The sequence below is a fragment of the Phyllobates terribilis genome, unplaced genomic scaffold, assembly GCF_046119375.1.
Source record: "Phyllobates terribilis strain yellow unplaced genomic scaffold, ASM4611937v1 Scaffold_3__8_contigs__length_932513732, whole genome shotgun sequence".
Classification (NCBI taxonomy): domain Eukaryota; kingdom Metazoa; phylum Chordata; class Amphibia; order Anura; family Dendrobatidae; genus Phyllobates; species Phyllobates terribilis.
The window spans coordinates 450,110-472,357 of record NW_027362763.1 but is presented as its reverse complement, the minus strand read 5'-3'; the positions used below and the strand labels follow the sequence as shown (position 1 = coordinate 472,357).

The 22,248-nt window shown below is 62.6% G+C and overlaps 1 protein-coding gene across 4 annotated transcripts; it reads right to left on the bottom strand.

Annotated features, from left to right (window-relative positions):
- Positions 1 to 14: 14 nt before the first annotated feature.
- LOC141258652 (dnaJ homolog subfamily C member 5B-like) lies at positions 15 to 22,244 on the bottom strand. Of its 4 annotated transcripts, none has more exons than XM_073673608.1 (6): positions 22,084 to 22,244; positions 3,497 to 3,615; positions 1,141 to 1,354; positions 836 to 989; positions 689 to 757; positions 15 to 602 (listed from the first exon to the last, which is right to left on the bottom strand). In XM_073673608.1, exons 2-5 carry the CDS (start codon positions 3,607 to 3,609, stop codon positions 693 to 695), a joined length of 546 nt encoding a protein of 181 aa, XP_073529709.1. In that variant the 5' UTR covers positions 3,610 to 3,615; positions 22,084 to 22,244; the 3' UTR covers positions 15 to 602; positions 689 to 692. The 4 variants fall into 4 exon arrangements, with proteins under 4 accessions (XP_073529709.1, XP_073529706.1, XP_073529707.1 ...); XM_073673605.1 differs by lacking the exon at positions 22,084 to 22,244 and adding an exon at positions 12,262 to 12,412; XM_073673606.1 differs by lacking the exon at positions 22,084 to 22,244 and adding an exon at positions 8,535 to 8,655 and having other exon boundaries at positions 3,497 to 3,618.
- Positions 22,245 to 22,248: the final 4 nt, after the last annotated feature.

Sequence of the window (22,248 nt, the reverse complement as noted above, 5' to 3'; positions counted from 1 at the left end):
ATCAAGTCTAAATCTTTTGATGCAAACGTTTAGTGTGAAATGGAAAGACGGAGCAATCATGGCCCAGTCCTCAGCGGGGGAGAAGCAGGACGAGCCTGTACAAAGGGGGTTGGGGGGTCGCGTTAAGCCCCCTGTTTGGTGCAGTCGCCCTTGTCACATCAGCATAAAGCAGAGTTTGTGACAGAGTCCAGTCTGCGGAAATCCTCAACACCTCGGAGGGACGGGAGGGAAAACATGGGGAAAATACAAACAGGCAGGTCCGAGGCCGCACAGGACCCCAGGAGCCACAGTCCAGACGTTCTGTGCTCTTCATCCGCGGACGGAAGGACGACACACAAGTCTTTGGTTGAGGTGTAAGGTCTTCCTACTCACAGAGCAGCCTCCTCTTCATCCTCGCTGGACAGAGGATGGAGCAGAGTCGGTGGAGACTGTCCGCCTGCCCGTAGAGTGCTGGAGAAGGCCCCAAGATGCTGCAGAAAGTGCTAGGAGTTGAGTAGAATCACCGGTCTCTTCCGACACAGCACTAAATCGGGGTCTCCAGAAGTGACAAGAAAGGGGTCCTGCCCAACGCCAGTGCTGCACAGAAGACACGGTGCGCGGCCCTGTGAGGAAACACAATCCGTGACTTAGCGGGCACGAGAGACTTCTGGAGAAACGGGAGCCGACACCGAGGACTGGCCGGACTTACCGCATTAGGAGCTCTGCGGCTGCGGGTGGACGGAGGGTCCTGAGGACGGCTGCATGTTAATGACATCATCTACAAGACACAGGCACAACCATTAGACGAGCGGAGCCACAGGCGCGATGAGAAGAGACGGTGTGAAGAGCCGCTTACCGTCCTCCGCCCTGATCTGAGCCTCCAGGTCCTCGGGGTTCATACACTTATAGGAATCGTCCTCTTCCTCCGGAGGTTTACACCGACCACAGCAACAGCCGCAGCAGCAGCAGCAACAGCAGCATGTGACGATGCCCAAGCAAATGACCAGGCCCTGCAACAAAGAACACGTCCGTGAGCCTGGCCCCCAACAACCCGCCACACAGAAAGTACCCAGCATTGGGGGTCCCCCAGCAGTGTGCCCGCTCCCACCCGGTGATCCGTCTCACATACACACCCATCACAACCCGGGGCCAGATCCTCACCTTGAACCAGCACTTGGACATGAGGAAATAGTACTTGACGCTCTCCTCCCCAAACTGCTCCGCCACGTAGAGACCCATGGAGCCGTACTCGTCGTAGATCTTGCGCTTGTTGTCATCGCTCAGCGTGCTGTTAGCGTTATTGATCTCCTTGAATTTCTCTGCGGCCTCTGGATTGTCCGGGTTCTTGTCTGGATGATACCGCAATGCGAGCTTCCTGTGCAGAGACAGAACGGAGAAGTCATCACTACAAAGAGACCCCATAGCTGCTGGAGAGTGCCACCCCAAGCCGAGGACTTCGGACCTGGAGAGAGCCCCCCACCCGAGCCAGACCCCAGTGCTGGAGAAAGCAGAGCCCAAGACCTGCAGAGAGCCGCGCCCCGAGCTGGGGACCGCGGTGCTGGAGAGAGCCGCGCCCCGAGCTGGGGACCGCGGTGCTGGAGAGAGCCGCGCCCCGAGCTGGGGACCGCGGTGCTGGAGAGAGCCGCGCCCAAGACCTGCAGAGAGCCGCGCCCCGAGCTGGGGACCGCACTGCTGGAGAGAGCCGCGCCCCGAGCTGGGGACCGCGGTGCTGGAGAGAGCCGCGCCCCGAGCTGGGGACCGCGGTGCTGGAGAGAGCCGCGCCCCGAGCTGGGGACCGCGGTGCTGGAGAGAGCCGCGCCCCGAGCTGGGGACCCGAAGCTGGAGAGAGCCGAGCCCAAGACCTGCAGAGAGCCGCGCCCCGAGCTGGGGACCGCGGTGCTGGAGAGAGCCGCGCCCCGAGCTGGGGACCGCGGTGCTGGAGAGAGCCGCGCCCCGAGCTGGGGACCCCGAAGCTGGAGAGAGCCGCGCCCCGAGCTGGGGACCCCGAAGCTGGAGAGAGCCGCGCCCCGAGCTGGGGACCCCGAAGCTGGAGAGAGCCGCGCCCCGAGCTGGGGACCCCGAAGCTGGAGAGAGCCGCGCCCCGAGCTGGGGACCCCGAAGCTGGAGAGAGCCGCGCCCCGAGCTGGGGACCCCGAAGCTGGAGAGAGCCGCGCCCCGAGCTGGGGACCCCGAAGCTGGAGAGAGCCGCGCCCCGAGCTGGGGACCCCGAAGCTGGAGAGAGCCGCGCCCCGAGCTGGGGACCCCGAAGCTGGAGAGAGCCGCGCCCCGAGCTGGGGACCCCGAAGCTGGAGAGAGCCGCGCCCCGAGCTGGGGACCCCGAAGCTGGAGAGAGCCGCGCCCCGAGCTGGGGACCCCGAAGCTGGAGAGAGCCGCGCCCCGAGCTGGGGACCCCGAAGCTGGAGAGAGCCGCGCCCCGAGCTGGGGACCCCGAAGCTGGAGAGAGCCGCGCCCCGAGCTGGGGACCCCGAAGCTGGAGAGAGCCGCGCCCCGAGCTGGGGACCCCGAAGCTGGAGAGAGCCGCGCCCCGAGCTGGGGACCCCGAAGCTGGAGAGAGCCGCGCCCCGAGCTGGGGACCCCGAAGCTGGAGAGAGCCGCGCGCCGAGCTGGGGACCCCGAAGCTGGAGAGAGCCGCGCCCCGAGCTGGGGACCCCGAAGCTGGAGAGAGCCGCGCCCCGAGCTGGGGACCCCGAAGCTGGAGAGAGCCGCGCCCCGAGCTGGGGACCCCGAAGCTGGAGAGAGACGCGCCCCGAGCTGGGGACCCCGAAGCTGGAGAGAGCCGCGCCCCGAGCTGGGGACCCCGAAGCTGGAGAGAGCCGCGCCCCGAGCTGGGGACCCCGAAGCTGGAGAGAGCCGCGCCCCGAGCTGGGGACCCCGAAGCTGGAGAGAGCCGCGCCCCGAGCTGGGGACCCCGAAGCTGGAGAGAGCCGCGCCCCGAGCTGGGGACCCCGAAGCTGGAGAGAGCCGCGCCCCGAGCTGGGGACCCCGAAGCTGGAGAGAGCCGCGCCCCGAGCTGGGGACCCCGAAGCTGGAGAGAGCCGCGCCCCGAGCTGGGGACCCCGAAGCTGGAGAGAGCCGCGCCCCGAGCTGGGGACCCCGAAGCTGGAGAGAGCCGCGCCCCGAGCTGGGGACCCCGAAGCTGGAGAGAGCCGCGCCCCGAGCTGGGGACCTCGGTGCTGGAGGGAGCCGCGCCCCGAGCTGGGGACCCTGAAGCTGGAGAGAGCCGCGCCCCGAGCTGGGGACCTCGGTGCTGGAGGGAGCCGCGCCCCGAGCTGGGGACCCCGGAGTTGGAGAGAGCCGCGCCTCGAGCTGGGAACCCCGGAGCTGGAGAGAGCCGCGCCCCGAGCTGGGGACCCCGGAGCTGCAGAGAGCCGCGCCCCGAGCTGGGGACCCCGGAGCTGGAGAGAGCCGCGCCCCGAGCTGGGGACCCCGGAGCTGGAGAGAGCCGCGCCCCGAGCTGGGGACCCCGGAGCTGGAGAGAGCTGTGCGGACCCCTCACCGGTATGCTTTCTTTATGTCGTCCTGTGTCGCCCCCTTCTCCAGACCCAGGACCTGGTACAGGGAGAAGCCTGTGCGGGACATCTTCCTCTGAGGTCTCTGATGCTCAGCCATTATATCCTGTAAGAGAAATACCGGTGTAAGAACGGAAAATCATTACATGTAGTAATCGTGCACCGTCCGTGTGGAGGGGGAATAGTGACATGTAGTAAGAGTGCACCGTCCTTGTGGAGGGGGAATAGTGACATGTAGTAATCGTGCACCGTCCGTGTGGAGGGGGAATAGTGACATGTAGTAAGAGTGCACCGTCCTTGTGGAGGGGGAATAGTGACATGTAGTAATCGTGCACCGTCCGTGTGGAGGGGGAATAGTGACATGTAGTAAGAGTGCACCGTCCTTGTGGAGGGGGAATAGTGACATGTAGTAATCGTGCACCGTCCGTGTGGAGGGGGAATAGTGACATGCAGTAATCGTGCACCGTCCGTGTGGAGGAGGAATAGTGACATGTAGTAAGCGTGCACCGTCCGTGTGGAGGAGGAATAGTGACATGTAGTAAGCGTGCACCGTCCGTGTGGAGGAGGAATAGTGACATGTAGTAAGCGTGCACCGTCCGTGTGGAGGGGGAATAGTGACATGTAGTAATCGTGCACCGTCCGTGTGGAGGGGGAATAGTGACATGTAGTAATCGTGCACCGTCCGTGTGGAGGGGGAATAGTGACATGTAGTAAGCGTGCACCGTCCGTGTGGAGGAGGAATAGTGACATGTAGTAAGCGTGCTCCGTCCGTGTGGAGGGGGAATAGTGACATGTAGTAAGCGTGCACCGTCCGTGTGGAGGGGGAATAGTGACATGTAGTAATCGTGCACCGTCCGTGTGGAGGGGGAATAGAGACATGTAGTAAGCGTGCACCGTCCGTGTGGAGGGGGAATAGAGACATGTAGTAAGCGTGCACCGTCCGTGTGGAGGGGGAATAGTGACATGTAGTAATCGTGCACCGTCCGTGTGGAGGGGGAATAGTGACATGTAGTAAGCGCGCACCGTCCGTGTGGAGGGGGAATAGAGACATGTAGTAAGCGCGCACCGTCCGTGTGGAGGGGGAATAGTGACATGTAGTAAGCGTGCACCGTCCGTGTGGAGGAGGAATAGTGACATGTAGTAAGCGTGCTCCGTCCGTGTGGAGGGGGAATAGTGACATGTAGTAAGCGTGCACCGTCCGTGTGGAGGGGGAATAGTGACATGTAGTAAGCGTGCACCGTCCGTGTGGAGGGGGAATAGTGACATGTAGTAAGAGTGCACCGTCCGTGTGGAGGGGGAATAGTGACATGTGGTAAGCGTGCACCGTCTGTGTGGAGGGGGAATAGTGACATGTGGTAAGCGTGCACCGTCTGTGTGGAGGGGGAATAGTGACATGCGGTAAGCGTGCACCGTCCGTGTGGAGGAGGAATAGTGACATGTAGTAAGAGTGCACCGTCCGTGTGGAGGGGGAATAGTGACATGTAGTAAGAGTGCACCGTCCGTGTGGAGGGGGAATAGTGACATGCGGTAAGCGTGCACCGTCCGTGTGGAGGGGGAATAGTGACATGCAGTAAGAGTGCACCGTCCGTGTGGAGGGGGAATAGTGACATGCGGTAAGCGTGCACCGTCCGTGTGGAGGAGGAATAGTGACATGTGGTAAGAGTGCACCGTCCGTGTGGAGGGGGAATAGTGACATGTAGTAAGAGTGCACCGTCCGTGTGGAGGGGGAATAGTGACATGTAGTAAGCGTGCACCGTCTGTGTGGAGGGGGAATAGTGACATGCGGTAAGCGTGCACCGTCCGTGTGGAGGAGGAATAGTGACATGTAGTAAGAGTGCACCGTCCGTGTGGAGGGGGAATAGTGACATGTAGTAAGAGTGCACCGTCCGTGTGGAGGGGGAATAGTGACATGCGGTAAGCGTGCACCGTCCGTGTGGAGGAGGAATAGTGACATGCGGTAAGAGTGCACCGTCCGTGTGGAGGGGGAATAGTGACATGTAGTAAGAGTGCACCGTCCGTGTGGAGGGGGAATAGTGACATGTAGTAAGAGTGCACCGTCCGTGTGGAGGGGGAATAGTGACATGTAGTAAGAGTGCACCGTCCCTTTGTACAGGACAAAGAGCTGCTGATATGATGACGACTGAGGATTGTTCATCATGGCACTAGAAATAACAGCCATGACTTAACTCCCCCCCAACACACACACACTATCAACCTCCTCATGTACAGCACCTCAACAGTCCCCAGTGACGGGCGGCCTCCTCATCTCCCCCAGTGGCGGGCGGCCTCCTCATCCCCCCAGTGGCGGGCGGCCTCCTCATCCCCCCAGTGGCGGGCGGCCTCCTCATCCCCCCAGTGGCGGGCGGCCTCCTCATCCCCCCAGTGGCGGGCGGCCTCCTCATCCCCCCAGTGGCGGGCGGCATAATCATCCCCCCAGTGGCGGGCGGCATAATCATCCCCCCAGTGACGGGCGGCATAATCATCCCCCCAGTGACGGGCGGCCCCCTCATCCCCCGTGAGTGACGGGCGGCCCCCTCATCCCCCGTGAGTGACGGGCGGCCCCCTCATCCCCCGTGAGTGACGGGCGGCCCCCTCATCCCCCGTGAGTGACGGGCGGCCCCCTCATCCCCCGTGAGTGACGGGCGGCCCCCTCATCCCCCGTGAGTGACGGGCGGCCCCCTCATCCCCCGTGAGTGACGGGCGGCCCCCTCATCCCCCGTGAGTGACGGGCGGCCCCCTCATCCCCCGTGAGTGACGGGCGGCCCCCTCATCCCCCGTGAGTGACGGGCGGCCCCCTCATCCCCCGTGAGTGACGGGCGGCCCCCTCATCCCCCGTGAGTGACGGGCGGCCCCCTCATCCCCCGTGAGTGACGGGCGGCCCCCTCATCCCACGTGAGTGACGGGCGGCCCCCTCATCCCACGTGAGTGACGGGCGGCCCCCTCATCCCACGTGAGTGACGGGCGGCCCCCTCATCCCCCCAGTGACGGGCGGCCTCCTCATCCCCCCAGTGACGGGCGGCATAATCATCCCCCAGTGACGGGCGGCATAATCATCCCCCAGTGACGGGCGGCCTCCTCATCCCCCAGTGACGGGCGGCCTCCTCATCCCCCCAGTGACGGGCGGCCTCCTCATCCCCCCAGTGACGGGCGGCCTCCTCATCCCCCCAGTGACGGGCGGCCTCCTCATCCCCCCAGTGACGGGCGGCCTCCTCATCCCCCCAGTGACGGGCGGCATAATCATCCCCCCAGTGACGGGCGGCATAATCATCCCCCCAGTGACGGGCGGCATAATCATCCCCCCAGTGACGGGCGGCATAATCATCCCCCCAGTGACGGGCGGCATAATCATCCCCCCAGTGACGGGCGGCATAATCATCCCCCCAGTGACGGGCGGCATAATCATCCCCCCAGTGACGGGTGGCATAATCATTCCCCCAGTGACGGGCGGCCTCCTCATCCCCCCCGTGACGGGCGGCCTCCTCATCCCCCCAGTGACGGGCGGCTTCCTCATCCCCCCAGTGACGGGCGGCCTCCTCATCCCCCCAGTGACGGGCGGCCTCCTCACCCCCCAGTGACGGGCGGCATAATCATCCCCCAGTGTCGGGCGGCCTCCTCATCCCCCAGTGACGGGCGGCCTCCTCATCCCCCCAGTGACGGGCGGCATAATCATCCCCCAGTGACAGGCGGCCTCCTCATCCCCCAGTGACGGGCGGCATAATCATCCCCCAGTGACGGGCGGCCTCCTCACCCCCCAGTGACGGGCGGCCTCCTCACCCCCCAGTGACGGGCGGCATAATCATCCCCCAGTGACGGCGGCATAATCATCCCCCAGTGACGGCGGCCTCCTCTCCCCCCAGTGACGGGCGGCATAATCATCCCCCATGAGTGACGGGCGGCCTCCTCATCCCCCAGTGACGGGCGGCCTCCTCATCCCCCAGTGACGGGCGGCCTCCTCATCCCCCAGTGACGGGCGGCCTCCTCATCCCCCAGTGACGGGCGGCCTCCTCATCCCCCAGTGACGGGCGGCCTCCTCATCCCCCCAGTGACGGGCGGCCTCCTCATCCCCCCAGTGACGGGCGGCCTCCTCATCCCCCCAGTGACGGGCGGCCTCCTCATCCCCCCAGTGACGGGCGGCCTCCTCATCCCCCCAGTGACGGGCGGCCTCCTCATCCCCCCAGTGACGGGCGGCCTCCTCATCCCCCCAGTGACGGGCGGCCTCCTCATCCCCCCAGTGACGGGCGGCCTCCTCATCCCCCCAGTGACGGGCGGCCTCCTCATCCCCCCAGTGACGGGCGGCCTCCTCTCCCCCCAGTGACGGGCGGCCTCCTCTCCCCCCAGTGACAGGCGGCCTCCTCATCCCCCAGTGACAGGCGGCCTCCTCATCCCCCAGTGACGGGCGGCCTCCTCATCCCCCAGTGACGGGCGGCCTCCTCATCCCCCAGTGACGGGCGGCCTCCTCATCCCCCAGTGACGGGCGGCCTCCTCATCCCCCAGTGACGGGCGGCCTCCTCATCCCCCAGTGACGGGCGGCCTCCTCATCCCCCAGTGACAGGCGGCCTCCTCATCCCCCAGTGACAGGCGGCCTCCTCATCCCCCAGTGACAGGCGGCATAATCATCCCCCAGTGACAGGCGGCATAATCATCCCCCAGTGACGGCGGCATAATCATCCCCCAGTGACGGCGGCCTCCTCTCCCCCCAGTGACGGGCGGCCTCCTCTCCCCCCAGTGACAGGCGGCCTCCTCTCCCCCCAGTGACGGGCGGCATAATCATCCTCCATGAGTGACGGGCGGCCTCCTCTCCCCCCAGTGACGGGCGGCCTCCTCACCCCCCAGTGACAGGCGGCCTCCTCATCCCCCAGTGACAGGCGGCCTCCTCATCCACCCTCCCTGTGATTGCCACTGACCCCCCCCCCCCCCACAATGCCCTCCTGGCCTGTGACCCCGGCACTGCACGTGTCGGAGCTGTCAGTCACAGGACCCCCAGGCTATGACAGGACAAGCAGAAGGGGGTTGAATACTTTCCTGCTCTGCGGCCGCTGCTGTGAGAGCTGAGGATCAGCCGTGATGACGGTAATCCGCCCACAGAGCGACCTCTGAACCCGCGGTAATCAGCTTATCTGAGCAGAGTGCAGGGGGCGGCACAGGCTGGTACCTGACACCCAGCAGCTCCGGCCGCCAGAACTGCACCCATAGATTATATATATATATATATACACCTATAGCCAGGAGGACCGGTGTCACCACACAGCCTGACACTGAGGGGTCAGACCCCAGCCCAGCAGAATTATGACTGCAGCTCTGGAGGTGACTGGTGGATAAGACACGACGTAACAGCAGAATAGTGAGTGCAGCTCTGGAGGTGACTGGTGGATAAGACACGACGTAACAGCAGAATAGTGAGTGAAGCTCTGGAGGATAAGACATGATGTAACAGCAGAATAGTGACTGCAGCTCTGGAGGTGACTAGAGAATAAGACACGATGTAACAGCAGAATAGTGACTGCAGCTCTGGAGGATAAGACACGATGTAACAGCAGAATAGTGACTGCAGCTCTGGAGGATAAGACACGATGTAACAGCAGAATAGTGAGTGCAGCTCTGGGGGTGACTGGAGGATAAGACATGAAGTAACAGCAGAATAGTGAGTGCAGCTCTGGGGGTGACTGGAGGATAAGACATAAAGTAACAGCAGAATAGCGAGTGCAGCTCTGGAGGTGACTGGTGGATAACACATGATGTAACAGCAGAATAGTGAGTGCAGCTCTGGAGGTGACTAGAGAATAAGACCTGATGTAAAAGCAGAATAGTGACTGCAGCTTTGGAGGTGACTGGAGGATAAGTCAGTATGTACAGTGACTGCAGCTCTGGGGGTGACTGGAGGATAAGGCAGCATGTACAGTGACTGCAGCTCTGGGGGTGACTGGAGGATGGGGCAGCATGTACAGTGACTGCAGCTCTGGGGGTGACTGGAGGATGGGGCAGCATGTACAGTGACTGCGGCTCTGGGGGTGACTGGAGGATGGGGCAGTATGTACAGTGACTGCGGCTCTGGGGGTGACTGGAGGATGGGGCAGTATGTACAGTGACTGCGGCTCTGGAGGTGACTGGAGGATGGGGCAGTATGTACAGTGACTGCGGCTCTGGGGGTGACTGGAGGATGGGGCAGTATGTACAGTGACTGCGGCTCTGGGGGTGACTGGAGGATGGGGCAGTATGTACAGTGACTGCGGCTCTGGGGGTGACTGGAGGATGGGGCAGTATGTACAGTGACTGCGGCTCTGGGGGTGACTGGAGGATGGGGCAGTATGTACAGTGACTGCGGCTCTGGGGGTGACTGGAGGATGGGGCAGTATGTACAGTGACTGCGGCTCTGGGGGTGACTGGAGGATGGGGCAGTATGTACAGTGACTGCGGCTCTGGGGGTGACTGGAGGATGGGGCAGTATGTACAGTGACTGCGGCTCTGGGGGTGACTGGAGGATGGGGCAGTATGTACAGTGACTGCGGCTCTGGGGGTGACTGGAGGATGGGGCAGTATGTACAGTGACTGCGGCTCTGGGGGTGACTGGAGGATGGGGCAGTATGTACAGTGACTGCGGCTCTGGGGGTGACTGGAGGATGGGGCAGTATGTACAGTGACTGCGGCTCTGGGGGTGACTGGAGGATGGGGCAGTATGTACAGTGACTGCGGCTCTGGGGGTGACTGGAGGATGGGGCAGTATGTACAGTGACTGCGGCTCTGGGGGTGATTGGAGGATGGGGCAGTATGTACAGTGACTGCGGCTCTGGGGGTGACTGGAGGATGGGGCAGTATGTACAGTGACTGCGGCTCTGGGGGTGACTGGAGGATGGGGCAGTATGTACAGTGACTGCGGCTCTGGGGGTGACTGGAGGATGGGGCAGTATGTACAGTGACTGCGGCTCTGGGGGTGACTGGAGGATGGGGCAGTATGTACAGTGACTGCGGCTCTGGGGGTGACTGGAGGATGGGGCAGTATGTACAGTGACTGCGGCTCTGGGGGTGACTGGAGGATGGGGCAGTATGTACAGTGACTGCGGCTCTGGGGGTGACTGGAGGATGGGGCAGTATGTACAGTGACTGCGGCTCTGGGGGTGACTGGAGGATGGGGCAGTATGTACAGTGACTGCGGCTCTGGGGGTGACTGGAGGATGGGGCAGTTTGTACAGTGACTGCAGCTCTGGGGGTGACTGGAGGATGGGGCAGTATGTACAGTGACTGCGGCTCTGGGGGTGACTGGAGGATGGGGCAGTATGTACAGTGAGGGCGGCTCTGGGGGTGACTGGAGGATGGGGCAGTATGTACAGTGACTGCAGCTCTGGGGGTGACTGGAGGATGGGGCAGTATGTACAGTGACTGCGGCTCTGGGGGTGACTGGAGGATGGGGCAGTATGTACAGTGACTGCGGCTCTGGGGGTGACTGGAGGATGGGGCAGTATGTACAGTGACTGCAGCTCTGGGGGTGACTGGAGGATGGGGCAGTATGTACAGTGACTGCGGCTCTGGGGGTGACTGGAGGATGGGGCAGTATGTACAGTGAGGGCGGCTCTGGGGGTGACTGGAGGATGGGGCAGTATGTACAGTGACTGCAGCTCTGGGGGTGACAGGAGGATGGGGCAGTATGTACAGTGACTGCGGCTCTGGGGGTGACTGGAGGATGGGGCAGTATGTACAGTGAGGGCGGCTCTGGGGGTGACTGGAGGATGGGGCAGTATGTACAGTGACTGCGGCTCTGGGGGTGACTGGAGGATGGGGCAGTATGTACAGTGAGGGCGGCTCTGGGGGTGACTGGAGGATGGGGCAGTATGTACAGTGACTGCAGCTCTGGGGGTGACAGGAGGATGGGGCAGTATGTACAGTGACTGCAGCTCTGGGGGTGACAGGAGGATGGGGCAGTATGTACAGTGACTGCGGCTCTGGGGGTGACTGGAGGATGGGGCAGTATGTACAGTGACTGCGGCTCTGGGGGTGACTGGAGGATAAGGCCGCATGTACAGTGACTGCAGCTCTGGGGGTGACTGGAGGATGGGGCAGCATGTACAGTGACTGCAGCTCTGGGGGTGACTGGAGGATGGGGCAGTATGTACAGTGACTGCGGCTCTGGGGGTGACTGGAGGATGGGGCAGTATGTACAGTGAGGGCGGCTCTGGAGGTGACTGGAGGATGGGGCAGTATGTACAGTGACTGCGGCTCTGGGGGTGACTGGAGGATGGGGCAGTATGTACAGTGACTGCAGCTCTGGGGGTGACTGGAGGATGGGGCAGTATGTACAGTGAGGGCGGCTCTGGGGGTGACTGGAGGATGGGGCAGTATGTACAGTGACTGCGGCTCTGGGGGTGACAGGAGGATGGGGCAGTATGTACAGTGAGGGCGGCTCTGGGGGTGACTGGAGGATGGGGCAGTATGTACAGTGACTGCGGCTCTGGGGGTGACTGGAGGATGGGGCAGTATGTACAGTGACTGCGGCTCTGGGGGTGACTGGAGGATGGGGCAGTATGTACAGTGACTGCGGCTCTGGGGGTGACTGGAGGATGGGGCAGTATGTACAGTGACTGCGGCTCTGGGGGTGACTGGAGGATGGGGCAGTATGTACAGTGACTGCGGCTCTGGGGGTGACTGGAGGATGGGGCAGTATGTACAGTGACTGCGGCTCTGGGGGTGACTGGAGGATGGGGCAGTATGTACAGTGACTGCGGCTCTGGGGTGCACAGATGCCGCAGGGCAGTATACACACGTTTGTCCCGAGCTCCGGTACTGGCGGCTCGCTCCGGTCTATATGTTCGTTATTGTAGCTCCCGGAAGTGCAGAAATATTCGGACCCGCCCACCTCCGGGAACAGCACCTAATGACCACACCCACCGGAAGTGACATCGGTCACATGATGACTAAACCAGGTGACTCAGCTTCCTCGGCAGCCATAATGACTAAGGGCAAAACTTGTACTATGACCACAGCGCCCCCCCACACACACACACACACTTCCTCCTGTACCGCCCCCCACACACACACCTCCTCCTGTACCAACCCCCCCCACACACACCTCCTCCTGTACCACACCCCCACACACACCTCCTCCTGTACCACCCCCCACACACACCTCCTCCTGTACCACTCCTCCACACACACCTTCTCCTGTACCACCCCCCCACACACACCTCCTCCTGTACCACCCCCCCACATACACCTCCTCCTGTACCACCCGCCCCTACACACCTCCTCCTGTACCACCCCCCCACACACACCTCCTCCTGTACCACCCCCCACACACACCTCCTCCTGTACCACCCCCCCACACACACCTCCTCCTGTACCACCCCCCCACACACACCTCCTCCTGTACCACCCCCCCACACACACCTCCTCCTGTACCACCCCCCACACACACCTCCTCCTGTACCACCCCCCCACATACACCTCCTCCTGTACCACCCGCCCCTACACACCTCCTCCTGTACCACCCCCCTCCCACACACACCTCCTCCTGTACCACCCGCCCCTACACACCTCCTCCTGTACCACCCCCCTCCCACACACACCTCCTCCTGTACCACCCCCCCACACACACCTCCTCCTGTACCACCCCCCACACACACCTCCTCCTGTACCACCCCCCCACACACACCTCCTCCTGTACCACCCCCCCCACACACACCTCCTCCTGTACCACCCCCCCACACACACCTCCTCCTGTACCACCCCCTCCCTCACACACACACACCTCCTCCTCCTGTACCACCACCCCCACACACCTCCTCCTGTACCACCCCCCCACACACACCTCCTCCTGTACCACCCCCCCACACACACCTCCTCCTGTACCACCCCCCCACACACACCTCCTCCTGTACCACCCCCCCACACACACCTCCTCCTGTACCACCCCCCCACATACACCTCCTCCTGTACCACCCGCCCCTACACACCTCCTCCTGTACCACCCCCCTCCCACACACACCTCCTCCTGTACCACCCGCCACATACACCTCCTCCTGTACCACCCCCCCACACACACCTCCTCCTGTACCACCCCCCCACACACACCTCCTCCTGTACCACCCCCCCACACACCTCCTCCTGTACCACCCCCCCACACACCTCCTCCTGTACCACCCCCCCACACACCTCCTCCTGTACCACCCGCCCCTACACACCTCCTCCTGTACCACCCCCCCCCCACACACCTCCTCCTGTACCACCCCCCCACACACACCTCCTCCTGTACCACCCCCCACACACACCTCCTCCTGTACCACCCCCCACATACACCTCCTCCTGTACCACCCGCCCCTACACACCTCCTCCTGTACCACCCCCTCCCACACACACCTCCTCCTGTACCACCCGCCCCTACACACCTCCTCCTGTACCACCCCCCTCCACACACCCCTCCTGTACCACCCCCCCACACACACCTCCTCCTGTACCACCCCCCACACACACCTCCTCCTGTACCACCCCCCACACACACCTCCTCCTGTACCACCCCCCCACACCTCCTCCTGTACCAGCTCCCCACACACACACCTCCTCCTGTACCAGCTCCCCACACACACACCTCCTCCTGTACCACCCCCCCACACACACACCTCCTCCTGTACCACCCCCCCACACACCTCCTCCTGTACCACCCCCCACACACCTCCTCCTATACCACCCACCCCCACACACACCTCCTCCTGTACCACCACCCCCACACACCTCCTCCTGTACCACCGCCCCCACACACACCTCCTCCTGTACCACCACGCCCCACACACATCTCCTCCTGTACCACCCCCCCACACCTCCTCCTGTACCACCCCCCCACACACACACCTCCTCCTGTACCGCCCCCCCACACACCTCCTCCTGTACCACCCCCCACACACACCTCCTCCTGTACCACCCCCCACACACACCTCCTCCTGTACCGCCCCCCCACACACACACCTCCTCCTGTACCACCCCCCCACACACACACCTCCTCCTGTACCACCCCCCCACACACACCTCCTCCTGTACCACCCCCCACACACACCTCCTCCTGTACCACCCCCCCACACACACCTCCTCCTGTACCACCCCCCCACACACACCTCCTCCTGTACCACCCCCCACACACACACCTCCTCCTGTACCACCCCCCACACACACCTCCTCCTGTACCACCCCCTCCCTCACACACACACCTCCTCCTCCTGTACCACCCCCCCACACACCTCCTCCTGTACCACCCCCACACACACACCTCCTCCTGTACCACCCCCCCACACACACCTCCTCCTGTACCACCCCCCACACACACCTCCTCCTGTACCACCCCCCCCACACACACCTCCTCCTGTACCACCCCCCACACACACCTCCTCCTGTACCACCCGCCCCTACACACCTCCTCCTGTACCACCCCCCTCCCACACACACACCTCCTGTACCACCCGCCACATACACCTCCTCCTGTACCACCCGCCCCTACACACCTCCTCCTGTACCACCCCCCTCCCACACACACCTCCTCCTGTACCACCCCCCCACACACACCTCCTCCTGTACCACCCCCCCCACACACACCTCCTCCTGTACCACCCCCCACACACACCTCCTCCTGTACCACCCCCTCCCACACACACCTCCTCCTGTACCACCACCCCACACACACCTCCTCCTGTACCACCCCCCCACACACACCTCCTCCTGTACCACCCCCTCCCTCACCCCACACACACACACACACCTCCTCCTGTACCATCCCCCCACACCTCCTCCTGTACCAGCTCCCCACACACACCTCCTCCTGTACCTGCTCCCCACACACACACCTCCTCCTGTACCACCCCCCACACACACACCTCCTCCTGTACCACCCCCCACACACCTCCTCCTATACCACCCACCCCCACACACACCTCCTCCTGTACCACCCCCCCACACACACCTCCTCCTGTACCACCGCCCCCACACACACCTCCTCCTGTACCACCACGCCCCACACACATCTCCTGTACCACCCCCCTACACCTCCTCCTGTACCACCCCCCCACACACACACCTCCTCCTGTACCCCCCCACACACACAAACACCTCCTCCTGTACCAGCCCCCCACACACACCTCCTCCTGTACCACCCCCCCACACCTCCTCCTGTACCCCCCCCACACACACCTCCTCCTGTACCACCCCCCCACACACACAAACACCTCCTCCTGTACCAGCCCCCCACACACACCTCCTCCTGTACCACCCCCCACACACACACCTCCTCCTGTACCCCCCCCACACACACCTCCTCCTATACCAGCTCCCCACACACACCTCCTCCTATACCAGCTCCCCACACACACCTCCTCCTGTACCAGCTCCCCACACACACCTCCTCCTGTACCAGCCCCCCCCACACACCTCCTCCTGTACCACCCCACACACACACACCTCCTCCTGTACCAGCCCCCCACACACCTCCTCCTGTACCACCCACCCCCACACACACCTCCTCCTGTACCACACCCCCACACACACCTCCTCCTGTACCACCACGCCCCACACAGACCTCCTCCTGTACCACCACGCCCCACACACACCTCTTCCTGTACCACCCCCCCACACCTCCTCCTGTACCACCCCCCCACACACCCCTCCTCCTGTACCACCCCCGACACCTCCTCCTGTAACACACCTCCTCCTGTACTACCCCCACACACACCTCCTCCTGTACCACCCCCCACACACCTCCTCCTGTACCACCCCCCCACACCTCCTATTGTACCACCCCCGACACCTCCTTTTGTAACACACCTCCTCCTGTACCACCCCGACACACCTACTGTACCACCCCCGACACACCTCTTCCTGTACCACCCCCGACACACCTCCTCCTGTACCACCCCCCCACAGACACCTTCTCCTCCTGTGCCACCCCCCCACACACCCCTCCTCCTGTACCACCCCCGACACCTCCTCCTGTAACACACCTCCTCCTGTACCACCCCCACCTCCTCCTGTACCACCCCCCCACACCTCCTACTGTACCACCCCCGACACCTCCTTTTGTAACACACCTCCTCCTGTATCACCCCGACACACCTACTGTACCACCCCCCCGATGCACCTCTTCCTGTACCACCCCCGACACACCTCTTCCTGTACCACCCCCCCACAGACACCTTCTCCTCCTGTACCACCCGCCCCTACACACCCTCCTCCTGTACCCCCCACCCCACCCCACACACACACACACACACACACACACACACACACACACACACATCCTCCTGTACTAGGGCCGGCTCCAGGTTTTTGTGGGCACCGGGCGAAAGAGTCTCAGTGGGCCCCTTTAGCACATACCACGATTCATGATGCACAGATACGGCGGAGAAATATAGGTATAGTACACAGGTCCAGGCTGCCCCCTCATCCTTCACATATGCAAACATACACGCGCACACACACAGTACACAGACATGCATACACACACACACAATACGCCGACACGCACAGAGACATACACATACATATTTGAACACATTCTTAAAAACACATATAAAACAGACATAAATATATATACACACTGACATACACAGACATTCACATCATACATGCACACACACATTAGAAATATTTTTTATATGGGGATTGGGGAAGCTCTCTCACTTGCCCCCTGGCCTGTGTCCCGTCCAGCTCCTCAGTCATGTGGCAGTTCAGGGCCTCAGGCGTGTCTCATGGCCATGGACCATCAGGGGGGCCCACTCGCCGTCAGGGCCCGGGCCGCTTCCCCGGCATCTGTGCAGGACCGCCGGTGCTGTTCAAGCCCAGCTCTGCTACATGCAGCAAGCAGTGTGCTGCTGCTGCTCCACCAATCAGGCCCGGTGCTGCCACTTTCTAGACATGGCCGCGCGCTGTGCGCTGTGTCTGGTAGTAATAACGCGGCAGGTGCGACACACAAGCACAATTAAAGGCTTGGGTCGCCCCTGCGTGTCATTACTACCAGACACAGCCTCACTGCGCGGCCATGTCTAGAAAGTGACAGCACTGGGCCTGATTGGTGGAGCAGCAGCACACTGACTGCACACTGCTGCTGCATGAAGCAGAGCAGGGCTTGCACAGCATCGGCGGCCCTGCATAGATGCCGGGGAAGTGGCCCGGGCCCCGATAACGAGTGGGCCCCCCTGATGATCCAGGGCCCAGGCACTTGCCCGGGTATGCCGGGTGCTAACGCCGGCCCTGTCCTGTACCCCCCCACACACCTCCTCCTTACCACTCCCCCCACACACACCTCCTCCTGTACCACCCCCCCACACACACACCTCCTCCTGTACCACCCCCCCACACACACACCTCCTCCTGTACCACCCCCCACACACACCTCCTCCTGTACCACCCCTCCACACACACCTCCTCCTGTACCACCCCCCACACACACACCTCCTCCTGTACCACCCCCCACACCTCCTCCTGTACCACCACCCCCCACACCTCCTCCTGTACCACACCGCTCTCAACACACCTTCTCCTGTACCGCCCCCCGACACCTCCTCCAAACCACCCCACACACACACCTCCTCCTGTCCCCCCCCCCTCCCACACACACCTCCTCCTGTCCCCCCCCTCCCACACACACCTCCTCCTGTCCCCCCCCTCCCACACACACCTCCTCCTGTCCCCCCCCTCCCACACACACCTCCTCCTGTACCACCCCCCCACACACACCTCCTCCTGTCCCCCCCTCCCACACACACCTCCTCCTGTCCCCCCCTCCCACACACACCTCCTCCTGTCCCCCCCCTCCCACACACACCTCCTCCTGTACCACCCCCCACACACACACCTCCTCCTGTACCACCCCCCACACACACACCTCCTCCTGTACCACCCCCCACACCTCCTCCTGTACCACCACCCCACACACACACCTCCTCCTGTACCCCCCCACACACACAAACACCTCCTCCTGTACCAGCCCCCCACACACACCTCCTCCTGTACCACCCCCCCACACCTCCTCCTGTACCCCCCCCCCACACACACCTCCTCCTGTACCACCCCCCCACACACACAAACACCTCCTCCTGTACCAGCCCCCACACACACCTCCTCCTGTACCACCCCCCACACACACACCTCCTCCTGTACCCCCCCCACACACACCTCCTCCTATACCAGCTCCCCACACACACCTCCTCCTATACCAGCTCCCCACACACACCTCCTCCTGTACCAGCTCCCCACACACACCCTCCTCCTGTACCAGCCCCCCCCACACACCTCCTCCTGTACCACCCCACACACACACACCTCCTCCTGTACCAGCCCCCCACACACCTCCTCCTGTACCACCCACCCCCACACACACCTCCTCCTGTACCACACCCCCACACACACCTCCTCCTGTACCACCACGCCCCACACAGACCTCCTCCTGTACCACCACGCCCCACACACACCTCTTCCTGTACCACCCCCCCACACCTCCTCCTGTACCACCCCCCCACACACCCCTCCTCCTGTACCACCCCCGACACCTCCTCCTGTAACACACCTCCTCCTGTACTACCCCCACACACACCTCCTCCTGTACCACCCCCCACACACCTCCTCCTGTACCACCCCCCCACACCTCCTATTGTACCACCCCCGACACCTCCTTTTGTAACACACCTCCTCCTGTACCACCCCGACACACCTACTGTACCACCCCCGACACACCTCTTCCTGTACCACCCCCGACACACCTCCTCCTGTACCACCCCCCCACAGACACCTTCTCCTCCTGTGCCACCCCCCCACACACCCCTCCTCCTGTACCACCCCCGACACCTCCTCCTGTAACACACCTCCTCCTGTACCACCCCCACCTCCTCCTGTACCACCCCCCCACACCTCCTACTGTACCACCCCCGACACCTCCTTTTGTAACACACCTCCTCCTGTATCACCCCGACACACCTACTGTACCACCCCCCCGATGCACCTCTTCCTGTACCACCCCCGACACACCTCTTCCTGTACCACCCCCCCACAGACACCTTCTCCTCCTGTACCACCCGCCCCTACACACCCTCCTCCTGTACCCCCCACCCCACCCCACACACACACACACACACACACACACACACACACACACACACACACACACACACACACACACACACACACACACACACACACACACACACATCCTCCTGTACTAGGGCCGGCTCCAGGTTTTTGTGGGCACCGGGCGAAAGAGTCTCAGTGGGCCCCTTTAGCACATACCACGATTCATGATGCACAGATACGGCGGAGAAATATAGGTATAGTACACAGGTCCAGGCTGCCCCCTCATCCTTCACATATGCAAACATACACGCGCACACACACAGTACACAGACATGCATACACACACACACAATACGCCGACACGCACAGAGACATACACATACATATTTGAACACATTCTTAAAAACACATATAAAACAGACATAAATATATATACACACTGACATACACAGACATTCACATCATACATGCACACACACATTAGAAATATTTTTTATATGGGGATTGGGGAAGCTCTCTCACTTGCCCCCTGGCCTGTGTCCCGTCCAGCTCCTCAGTCATGTGGCAGTTCAGGGCCTCAGGCGTGTCTCATGGCCATGGACCATCAGGGGGGCCCACTCGCCGTCAGGGCCCGGGCCGCTTCCCCGGCATCTGTGCAGGACCGCCGGTGCTGTTCAAGCCCAGCTCTGCTACATGCAGCAGCAGCAGTGTGCTGCTGCTGCTCCACCAATCAGGCCCGGTGCTGCCACTTTCTAGACATGGCCGCGCGCTGTGCGCTGTGTCTGGTAGTAATAACGCGGCAGGTGCGACACACAAGCACAATTAAAGGCTTGGGTCGCCCCTGCGTGTCATTACTACCAGACACAGCCTCACTGCGCGGCCATGTCTAGAAAGTGACAGCACTGGGCCTGATTGGTGGAGCAGCAGCACACTGACTGCACACTGCTGCTGCATGAAGCAGAGCAGGGCTTGCACAGCATCGGCGGCCCTGCATAGATGCCGGGGAAGTGGCCCGGGCCCCGATAACGAGTGGGCCCCCCTGATGATCCAGGGCCCAGGCACTTGCCCGGGTATGCCGGGTGCTAACGCCGGCCCTGTCCTGTACCCCCCCACACACCTCCTCCTTACCACTCCCCCCACACACACCTCCTCCTGTACCACCCCCCCACACACACACCTCCTCCTGTACCACCCCCCCACACACACACCTCCTCCTGTACCACCCCCCCACACACACCTCCTCCTGTACCACCCCTCCACACACACCTCCTCCTGTACCACCCCCCACACACACACCTCCTCCTGTACCACCCCCCACACCTCCTCCTGTACCACCACCCCCCACACCTCCTCCTGTACCACACCGCTCTCAACACACCTTCTCCTGTACCGCCCCCCGACACCTCCTCCAAACCACCCCACACACACACCTCCTCCTGTCCCCCCCCCCCTCCCACACACACCTCCTCCTGTCCCCCCCCTCCCACACACACCTCCTCCTGTCCCCCCCCTCCCACACACACCTCCTCCTGTCCCCCCCCTCCCACACACACCTCCTCCTGTACCACCCCCCCACACACACCTCCTCCTGTCCCCCCCTCCCACACACACCTCCTCCTGTCCCCCCTCCCACACACACCTCCTCCTGTCCCCCCCTCCCACACACACCTCCTCCTGTACCACCCCCCACACACACACCTCCTCCTGTACCACCCCCCACACACACACCTCCTCCTGTACCACCCCCCACACCTCCTCCTGTACCACCACCCCCACACCTCCTCCTGTCCCCCCTCCCACACACACCTTCTCCTGTACCGCCCCCCGACACCTCCTCCAAACCACCCCACACACACACCTCCTCCTGTACCACCCCCACACACACCTCCTCCTGTCCCCCCCTCCCACACACACCTCCTCCTGCCCTCCCCTCCCACACACACCTCCTCCTGTGCCACCCCCCCACACACACCTCCTCCTGTACCACCCCCCCCACACACACCTCCTCCTGTCCCCCCCCTACCACACACACCTCCTCCTGTACCACCCCCCCACACACCTCCTCCTGTACCACCCCCCCACACACACCTCCTCCTGTACCCCCCCACACACACCTCCTCCTGTACCACCCCCCCACACACCTCCTCCTGTCCCCCCCTACCACACACACCTCCTCCTGTACCCCCCCACCCCCCCCACACACACTCCTCCTGTACCCCCCCCCCCCCACACACACCTCCTCCTGTACCCCCCCACCCCCCCCCACACACACCTCCTCCTGTACCACCCCCCCCACACACACACCTCCTCCTGTACCCCCCCACACACACACCTCCTCCTGTACCCCCCCACACACACCTCCTCCTGTACCCCCCCACACACACACCTCCTCCTGTACCCCCCCACACACACCTCCTCCTGTACCACCCCACACACACACACCTCCTCCTGTACCACCCCCCACACACACACCTCCTACTGTACCACCACCCCCATATCACTTCCCATATGGGTTGTGATGTGAAGTCACATATTCAGTCCTTACTTTCCACCAATCAGCTGTGGCAGTGAAGCCTGCACAGGAGACTCAGTCACCAATCACATTCCTGCTTTCATGTGTTCAGCGCAGATCACAGGATGACAGCAGCGATCTGATTGGTTCATATCTGAGCCTGCCGCTCGTCAGCTCGTTTAACAGCTGCAGACGCGG

What these genes read in the sequence shown, in the direction of transcription:
- LOC141258652 (XM_073673608.1), bottom strand. Translation starts at nt 3,609, where the DNA reads ATGGCTGAGCATCAGAGACCTCAGAGGAAGATGTCCCGCACAGGCTTC. An exon ending in TGTCCAAGTGCTGGTTCAAG is followed by an intron (nt 990 to 1,140) that starts GTGAGGATCTGG and finishes TCTTTGTTGCAG; the next exon opens with GGCCTGGTCATTTGCTTGGG. An exon ending in TCAGATCAGGGCGGAGGACG is followed by an intron (nt 758 to 835) that starts GTAAGCGGCTCT and finishes TGTGTCTTGTAG; the next exon opens with ATGATGTCATTAACATGCAG.